Genomic DNA, 9,556 nt, shown 5'->3' with positions numbered 1-9,556 from the left:
TAGCTTTACACCAGAAATAACAACACACAAACTCTATTCATTTAAACACTGCTTGGCCCATTAGTTTCAGCCTGTTAACCCATTTCTAATAACGTTTGTAGCACCCCTAGGTGCGCTTACCGGGAAGGTTCTAGCCTACGTCAATCCTGGGTCTGAGCTTCATTGATCGCGTCTGCCCGGGAGAGGGGAGTATGGCCTCTGAGCTCAGTTCCTCTTCCTCCCAGCATTCTGTTCTGTTTACTCCACCCACCTATGTTCTAAGCTATGAGGCCAAGCAGTTTGTTTATTACTTAACCAATGAAATCAACAGATTGATATATGACACTCCCACATCACAGTCCTTTAGAGTCTGTGGAAGTTAGTGTAGGGGAAAGAAACATCATGGCAGGTCCCCCAGGACGGAAATACACTAAAATGCCAGGCAAGCATGGTTGCGACAAAAATTCCTGGTGTATAGAAAATAATCTGCCATAGCTGTTCAATTTTATTGCATTTTTAAAAATTCTTGGCCAGGAGAACAAAGCTCAGTTCAGATGAGACTTCTGGGGATGGAAAGGGACTTGAGAAGGTGGTGTGCGCTGCTAAGTCATGCAGTTGCTTCCTCTAGAGTGTAAACAACAGTGTGTGTGTAATTTTAGAATATGCCAAGTATATGCTATCCCTGGTAGTACACACTTCTTTTCAATTAAAAGTGAGCTGAGCCTTAGCTAACAATATTGAGAAGAATCTATAAATGCCATATGCTGTGTTCACAAAAGAGCAAGTAGAGTCACAGGTGCCTCCATGCAGGCACAGTGCAGCTGTGGTTATGTAACAGACCTTTGATAACTGCACAAGGGATGTTTATTAATCTTTTAAAGAAACGGGCAAGGAAAAAGCAAGAAAGGAAGGAATGAACGAGTGTAGGGAGAAAGAAGAGAGGGAGATGGGCAGGAAAGGAAGAAGGTAGACTGGGAGGCTGCATGGATGAAGAGAGGCTTTGAAAGTGACTACAGAAAGGGAGAGCTGGAATAAAGTATTTTCATCTGAAAATGTTGGTGACATTTTACTAGCAGCGGCAACAACTCAAACAAGGCCCTCCATCCCCATCCTTAATCCTTATTAGACTGCCTTCTGTGGAGCCACACCAACCCTGAAAACAGCAACAACAAGAGCCACAAAACAGAACTGGTTTTAATTGAGCGAGATGCACAGAAAAGACTCAGAACCTGTGTGTGTGTGTGTGTGTGTGTGTGTGTGTGTGTGTGTGTGTGTGTGTGTGCTGTAATATAATGGATTTTATGTGGTGGCTGACTTTTGGAACAGTGCACCAGTTAGAAAGGTCCAGTGTAGGACTGTCAGTTAAAATCAAGTGAAGGTTTTCTTGCCAAGCAGATATCAGACAGGAGAATGGCACTACTCTAAAGTGTTCTGGGATAAGAATGACACAGGTGTACCAGATAGAATGTGCAAAAGAGAAAACTAAAAACATAAAGTTTTTAGCATACAAAATACGACAGAGCCACAGGGAGAGGCGTCCTGACCTGATGACTAGGAAGGCCAGGTATTCTGTGGATAACCTGCTCCCTCTTAATTCGTCCCCAGAATCAAAGGAAATGCGGTCTGAAGTCTTCGCAGCCGAGAGTGTACTGGGGATCTGGAGTTCGGAGACTCACATACACATGGAAGAACAGAAGGAAGGGAAGAGGAAAGTTACATTTGGGTCTGTGGAACAAGAATTAGGAATGTTTCCTAGCAGACATCGTGTCCTACAATGGACTGACAACAGACAAAGGAACAAGCAAACAAACAAACAAAAAACTCATGTCAGTGTAGAACTAGCAGAGAAACCGTGGGATTTAACTCTGGCACAGAAAGGAGAGCTCAGAGACAGTCTCAAACAAGGCAGAGGGAACAGCGTTCCCAGACATGCAAGTGTTCTCTGAGGGATTTACCATGGCTACTGCTGAAAGAGAAAACATGATGGGAGGACAGACGGATGTCCACGACAAGCAAGCATGCTGAACCTTGAAAGGGCAAATTACAGTTTAACAAGGAGACCTACTACTCAAACTGCATGCACACCTCAGGCAGGCACATGCAGAGACACCCATCGCCAAATGGAAGCAATTTTCGCAGCCACCACTAGAGAGTGCAAACCTTAATTTGTTCCTCCCAGGCTAAAGGTGGGATCAGTTAAGTGAGCACCCCTATCCACTAGAGCCTACAGGCCCCACCTCCCTGTAGGCGGAAGTGGGTCTCAGAGCTGCCACCAGTGGGCGGGTTTCAAGGGACGTGCTGGAAGCTCATTGGCCTCTGTGGCAAGGCAGGAGGTGGAGCCAAATACCGCCCAGTAGCCACCTAGGACTGAGGAGAGAGGATCGAGGACCAGAGCTGAGGTTTCTCTCGAGGGCTCAAGCCCCTTTTTCTGAAGGGCCAGCGGAGTCTCTCTAAGTATGACCTGCGTATTCTTCTGTGTCTTTTTCTTCTTCTCTTCCTTATGCTAAGGTGCCTATTTATCTCAGCTTTAGGCCTCTTTAGGCGAAGCCTGCTGGAGAAGGGCAACATCCCAGAAGACCGCGCCTCACCTCAACCCGGCCCCTCTAACCACACAGGCTATGCACAGGCCCCACAGGCCCTGGCCCGACCCCTTCAGAGAGCACCATTCTCCGGGTCACCTGGCGGTCTGGCAATCGCCCCAGAACCATTGAGGTGGGGAGAGGGTGTGAGGGAAGAGAAGCAGCTGTAACAGGGTCCCAACCTTCGAAGTGTTGAGGTGCGTCTGCAAGACTGGTGTACAACTGGGGAGAGAATGTGCGTTTGGCGGAAGAAGAGGGCCTGTGTCGAGTCGACAGAAAGCTGAGTTTGCCAGATACTTTGTCTTTGGGCTAGGTCAGGGACAGGTACTCTGCATGGGCTTCAGAAAACGTCTGTCCCCTGTAGAATGCTGGGAAGGAAGAAAGGGTAAAAGAATGTAACCGAGAGAGATCTGGATGGAATTCGCGAGACTACTGTTTGTTTGAAAGCCAGCATGTCACTGGTTAGCTCGAGTTGCCCTCAGTCGTGATCCCAGCTACCCCAGGTTGATGGGTAGGGATGACTTCCGTGTCCCCTGTCTTCAGAAAGACAGAATGATTTCATGAGCAGGTGTGGGATGGATTGGTCTGTGGGACAAAAGGATAATCTTTTGAAAGGGAGAGCAAGGTGGTGCTAACTATTAAAGTGTGTTGTGATGGAAACTCGAAGGGAGAATGAAAGGAAATGGAATACTGGGCATCCATGAGACTACTGAGTAATTGGTGAATATTTTCCCATGTGTGGAGTGAAGGGATAGAGGGCACCTGGGAAGACAGCTGTCAGCTTCTGGGCTTTGGTGTGATCGTCGAGGGAGGCCTGGGGCTTCCTGTGTGTGAAGGTGTTGTGAGTCTGAGGCGATCGACCCTGTAAAGGAGCCAATGCCAGGAAATTCTTGGGGGTGATGGTGAGGTCAGGTGCTGGGGGAGTGGACAACCCGGTGAGGGTGGAGACTCTGTCAGCACAAAAGGGAGACAAGGGCCAGGGGAAACCATGGCAGGACAGATTGGTAGTAGTAGTAGTGGAGGGCCTGTTAGAGAACATTCTAGCCACCAGAGAGGCATTATTTTTGTTTGTTTATTTGTTTGCTTTGCTTTGTCTTATTTTCTTTTTGCTAAGATAAGAGCAGTTACTATTTTTCTTTCCAAAATTTTTATTACATTTTAAAATATATTTTACATACCAACCATAGTGTCCCCTTCCTCCTCTCCTCCCACTCTCCACCATCACCTCCTTTCTACCCACACCAATCCACTCCTCAGAAAGTGTAAATCCTCCCATGGGAGTCAACAAAACATGGTCCAACAAGTTGAGGCAGGACCAAGTCTCTGCCCCTTTTTATCAAGGCTGAGTGAGGTAGCCCATTTTAGGGAATTGTTTCCCAAGAGCCAGCTTATGTGCCCGTGACAGATCCTGGTCCCATGGTAATGGGCCCTATGTACACACCAAATTACACAACTGTCACCCACATGCAGAGGGTCTAGGTCAGTCTCGTGCCAGACCCCTAGCTGTTGGTCTGGTGTCTGTGGGCTCCCACAAGCGAGGATCACAGTCTGTGTGGGTTTTCCCATCATGATCTTGACCCCTCACACACACACCTTGCTAATATAATCCCCTCCTCCTCTCATCAACTGGACTCCCACAGCTCAGCCCAGTGCTTGGCTGTGGATCTCTGCATCTGCGTCCATCAGTTACTGGATGAAGGTTCTATGACAGCAATTAGGGCGGCTATCAATCTGGTTATGAGGGGAGGCCAGTTCAGGCACCCTCTCCACTATTGCTAGGAGTCTTATCTATGGTGTTCCTTGTAGATTCCTGGAAGGTTTCCTGGCACCAGACTTCTCCCTAACATCATAATGCTACCGTTTTCATTGGAAGAAGCAGATACTCTTAGGCCATGGTGATACAGTGGTATTTCTGCTCTCCACCCCAGAACCATGGAGCAGCAAGACAAAGTGGATGCTGCCTGTGGTCCCTCCGACTTGGAATGTAACATGGGGAACGAGACTGGAGCCCCACTGGTCGTTGGTCCTGGCCTCAGAGGACGTGCGAGCCGCCGAGGCAGAGGCCACAGTTGTACCACCAGAATCCAGGCCAGGTGAGAAACCCGCCTTCCTGTGAGTATGGCGTCTAGGTAGGGGAGAGGGTACAGCTTGCTTTGCAAATGGAGATACCCTGGTCTGGGGAATACACAGGACAATACAGTGGCCATGGTGGTACAGTGGCTTTTCGGCTCTCCACCCCAGACCCTTGGAACAAAAAGACAAAGTGGGTGTCTGCTTCTGGCCCCGCAACTCGGGATGTAGCATGGAGAACAAGACTGGAGCCCCACTGGAAATCAAACGTGGCCTCAGAGGACGTGCAAGCCACCGAGGCAGAGGTGCCAATGGTGGCTCCAGGACGCAGACCAGGCAAGTAACCTGCCTCCTCGTGAGTATGGTGTCTAGACTGGGGAGAGGGTCAGGTTCACCCTGCACACGGGGATACAGCGTCATGGGGGGATACTCATGGGCATACAGGGGCCATCGAGGTATAGTGAGGTTTCTGCTCTCCACCCCAGAACCACGGAACCAAAACCCAAAGTGGGTGTCTGCTTCTGGCCCTCCAACTTGGAATGTAGCATGGAGAACAAGACTGGAGCCCCACTGGGAATCAAACGTGGCCTCAGAGGACGTGCAAGACGCCGAGGCAGAGGTGCCAATGGTGGCACCAGGACCCAGACCAGGTGAGAAACCCGCCTCCTCGTGAGTATGGTGTCTAGACTGGGGAAAGGGTCAGGTTCACTCTGCACACGGGGATACAGCGTCATGGGGGGATACTCATGGAGATGCATTGGCCGTGGGAATACAGTGGCATTTCTGCTCTTCACTCCAGAACCATGGATCAAAGCCACCAAGTGGATGTCTGCTTCTGGCCCACCAACTTGGAATGTAACACGGGGAATGAGACGGGAGCCCCACTGGGAATTGGACCTGGCCTCAGAGGACGTGCAAGCCGCCCTGGACGAGGCAGAGGTGCTAATGGTGGCACCAGGACTCAGACCGGGTGAGAATTCCACCCCTCACACTCTCAGGTCTTTGACATCTCAGGTGTGCTGCCTCCTTTTGGGTATCCTGTGTGAGTTGAGAGGCGGTCAGGCCCCTTTGCACAAAACTAATAGGAGTCCTCCATACCCCTACTGTAGGGAGCACAGCGAGGCTCTGCCTGCTCTGGGTTCTGAGAAAAGGGTGCATGGTGCACTGCTAAAGAGAAGACAGATTCAACCACCAAGGACGACTAAGGCTGTAGCCGGCAAACCCCTCTGTCAGGGCAAGAAGTCCTCTGCCAAAGCAAGAGGTCACAGTGAGTGTCCTTGGCTGGGGAGGGAGCCCGGGTTTGATTGGAGGGAAGTGCAGCATGAGCAACTGTAGCCAGGCCTGTCTGTCAGAGAACTGCAGTGTGACCATGAGCTAGTGCACCCTAGACCTCAGTGCCCCAGGTAGAAGACATAGTGTCAATGAGAACAGCACTAGTTGGCAGGAAGCAGAAATTTGGGGTGGGCTCTTTGAGCAGGTCCATTGTGAGGAGCTCTCAGAATGGGGGTGAGTATCTGCAGGAGAGCCTGGCGGACACCCAGCAGGGAGGAATTGGTGGTCTTTTTACAGCTGACAATGAGAACACTGCTTGCCAGCCTGAAGTCTTGCCCCTCATAAGCCCCCAGGAGGTAAGGAGAATCTGTTGCTAGAGTGGGCGGCTCCTGCCTTTCACTGTCAAGTCCCTTTCAGCTGTGTCTTGAAGTCAGGGCTTCCACCTCTACCACTTGGTCAGCACACAGCCTTGTGTGACCCTGGGAAAGGGCACTTCCCCTTGGGCCTCAGTCTCCTCAGTGCCAGTAGACCATGCTGAGATTGGAGGGGGTTCAACAGGCTCTTCAGAGCCCTGACATTCTGGGTTCCTGCCCTCAGCCTAAAATTTGCCCAGCCCCTTTTTTTCCTGGCTGGCCTGGAACCCAATCCATGTAGTCCGTGTCTCTGCAGAGCTCCCAAGGGCCTCCATCCCTCTGCTGGCCCCCAGCATTTTCACCTGCACCCTACATGACAACGACCTTGGGCCCGCAATTGATTGCTTTGCCTTCCATGGTGCTCCATGAGGCTTTTGCCTTGTCCAACCCGTGAGTGGAGAGGGTCCATGGAGCCGGCTGTGTCTGAATTGTTGCAGTAGGAGAAACAGGAAAGGGATGATTGTGGGAAGGAGAAGGCTGTGTGTCAGGCTGTGCGGGCAAGGACAGGGTCCTCTCCTGATTTGACAGCTCCTACTCCAGAGTGGCTTTATTTTCCAAGCATCCATTTCCTAGTGGACATTTTGTCAAAAGGATCCTACACCTCTCGCACTGAAGAAAGCACCAGCACAAGGCCTGCCACACAGTGGGCCTTCAACACGTGGGCACTGTTTTTCCACATGGCTACAGATGGGTGAGACAGAAGGTCCTGGTAAAAACTAGGGTCATGGTGGCGAGGGCCATAGAGGCCCAGGGGAAAGTCCAGAGGCCAGCAAGTAAGCCTCCTGGAAGTGCTGTGGTGGATGGGCAAAATGCTGGCAAGAACCAGTCCCTGAAAACAGGAGGCCATCATATCTCTGCAGGGACTTTGTAGATTATAATGCAAAAACTGGTGGATCCCTGATGTCTTCCTCAATGTGTATCTGGGAGAGAATTAAAAGGGGCTTGTGACAATTAATGTCTCAGAAAAAACGTGTCAGACGGGGTGTGCAAAGGAAAACAGGCTGTGCAGGACAAAGGACGTGCCCAAGCCATGGGTCTAAGTTCTCCACAGTCCTTTGGACTCCTACCTTCTGGTACTGCAGAAACCTTGTCAGTCTCAATGGATCAGTGTTGCCCACCCATCCAAGTGTTTAATCCCCTCACCTCTTCTTTCCAGATGCACGGATCAGACCCCCCTGCCGTGTTCCTCCATGGAGTATCATCCACCAGAGACACAGGTCCCTGCAGAGAAGTTTGGGCTCCCGAATGTTGGGCAGGAGGAGCTAAGTGGATGTGTCGAGGAGACCGCCTTGGGGTTGGGAGCAGCTGGCCACTGGAAGGGCATTTGTACTTCTGAGAAGAGGTGGTGGGTGCGCAGCTCCTGTTCTCCTCACACCCGTTTCTTTACAGGGGCCCGTTACCTCTGACCAGGCCTCGGTTTCTGCCCCCTTCGAGTGTGAGGAGATACTGCAGGCTGCTGCGGCCCTGATGACTCTGAAGAACTCTTCTTGGACCTGGCGCCAGACCCACAGTTAACCAGGTAGCTGGCTTCTTAAACAGGACCATGGGGTGGAAATGGGTGGGAAATGGGAGGCTCTGTGGCAAGTTGGTCATAGCTGGGCACGTGGGGGTAAGTTGGTAGTTTGAATGACTTGGGGCTGGGTACCCCTGACTTCTGGAGCAGACTTCAGAGAGGGCACTTGAGGATTGCTCAGAGAATGCTCAGCTCCTCTAGTTTGTGCTCAGCAGCAAGTGGCTGGTGTCCTGATGTCCAGAGAGAGAAGGAGACCGAGGCTCTTGGGGGTTGCAGGCACTTGCCCCAGGGCAGGTCGCATGTTACATGGAAGACATAGAAGGAGCCAGGATCCTGCTTCCTCACTCAGGCCCCATGTCCCCATTCTACTGCACACCGTAGTGGTCTGTAGAAGACATACATGGAAGGAGATATAGTCTCTGGTCTCAGGGGGAATCTCAGTCCAGATGTGCAGCCTGGGTTCCTGCTCAAGGTGTATTTTGCCACCAAATCTCAAGTGGCCCACCCAGAGGGCAAGGGCCTCATAAGCTGAGAAGCCAACTAAACCTCTAGTGTCTCTGGAAAGCAAGGCTGGACACTGTCGAGTACAGAGGCAAATGGGGCCTATGGAGTGTAGGCAGAAGCCACGCTGGACAGACCTGCTGGATTGGAAGGGTCAGGATGAAGCTGGAGAGGTGGCTGACTGATCACAGGGCCATGGCAAGGGTGGGAGAGGAATCCTAGGCCAGGGCTTCTTGAAACTTCCTGTCTGGAAACCCTGTTCCAACTGAAGAAATGTTTACTGGACACACATATATAGGCACGAAGGATAGACATACAAACCAAACATTCACAGACAATAAACTACAAAGAAATTTAATTCAATACTAATCCTTGGAGTACATGTAATTTCCCATTTACTAAAGATAAATGTGAATGCCAAGGAAGTGGATGTGCTTGTTTAATTTTTCCCAAAGAGATAAATCTTAACCCCACATTGGACACTGTGGGGCACAAAGTATTTTCAACATTTTTCAGAGTGGATTGGTACTTTTAATTTATAATCGTCACAGCCGAGGATGCTCTTCACAAAGATAGGGAGCAAAAAACTGGCAGAAGTATGTCTAGGGCCTCTTCTCAAGTGTCAGGAGTACCGCCCTAATCCCAAGCTAAAACTCATCTGACAGTTTTTCACAGGCTTCAAGTCAGCACCTCAAACAGCAGTTTTAAAGTCAAGCATCCTAAAACATGGTGAGGAACCACAGAAGGAAAATATTTAGAGGCTATTGTTTGCCTCGTTTAAACCACCATGTTTCCATTAGAGCCCTCCAACAGGTCTCAAAGCAACCTTTAAACAGGAAGGGAAAGACGGATTCCCCAGGCCATCCTCTGACTTTCCATACCAGCACTTACTAAGAAACACCAGTGTGTGTGTTCCCCTCCTCTACTCTATTTCTCTCTCTCCCCCTCTCTCTGTCTTACACACACTTATTTAGAGACCATGGGCTTGACTGGAGTAGGTTTTGGCCTGTGATGGAGGAATCAGGGAATGTGAGGCTGGAGGTGGGGAATCCAGGCGGGAATATGTCTCTCCCTTGTGTCAGTGACAACTCTTCAACTGTGAGAGACAAAGAAGAAAGGGCTCGAGTCAGGAAAGGGATTCGGGGATTTGTGATCCTTAGGTGGTCCTCATCCCATCCTTTCTCCCTTCAGGTCTTGCATGAGTTGGAGCAGTGAAACCTCCCAGCCCA

At 50.5% G+C, this 9,556-nt stretch overlaps 1 protein-coding gene across 1 annotated transcript; it reads left to right on the top strand.

The window, feature by feature from the left end:
• Positions 1-4,490: 4,490 nt before the first annotated feature.
• Positions 4,491-7,828, top strand: LOC121445815. Its single transcript, XM_041647946.1, has 5 exons — positions 4,491-4,651; positions 5,738-5,895; positions 6,607-6,703; positions 7,470-7,560; positions 7,703-7,828. The coding sequence occupies exons 1-5, from the start codon at positions 4,491-4,493 to the stop codon at positions 7,826-7,828; spliced, it is 633 nt and encodes a 210-aa protein (XP_041503880.1).
• Positions 7,829-9,556: the final 1,728 nt, after the last annotated feature.

Source organism: Microtus oregoni, unplaced genomic scaffold (assembly GCF_018167655.1).
Source record: "Microtus oregoni isolate MIOR12 unplaced genomic scaffold, Mior012 000966F_ref0000273, whole genome shotgun sequence".
In the NCBI taxonomy this organism is placed as follows: domain Eukaryota; kingdom Metazoa; phylum Chordata; class Mammalia; order Rodentia; family Cricetidae; genus Microtus; species Microtus oregoni.
Note: the sequence above shows the minus strand (reverse complement) of the source record. Positions and strands in the feature narration are given on the sequence as shown.

Excerpts from the sequence above, each read along its gene's own strand:
- LOC121445815 (XM_041647946.1), top strand. The coding sequence starts at position 4,491 with ATGGAGCAGCAAGACAAAGTGGATGCTGCCTGTGGTCCCTCCGACTTG. Across the intron at positions 5,896-6,606 it reads TGCCAAAGCAAGAGGTCACA|CATTTTCACCTGCACCCTAC; the intron begins GTGAGTGTCCTT and ends GCTGGCCCCCAG. Across the intron at positions 6,704-7,469 it reads GCTTTTGCCTTGTCCAACCC|ATGCACGGATCAGACCCCCC; the intron begins GTGAGTGGAGAG and ends TCTTCTTTCCAG.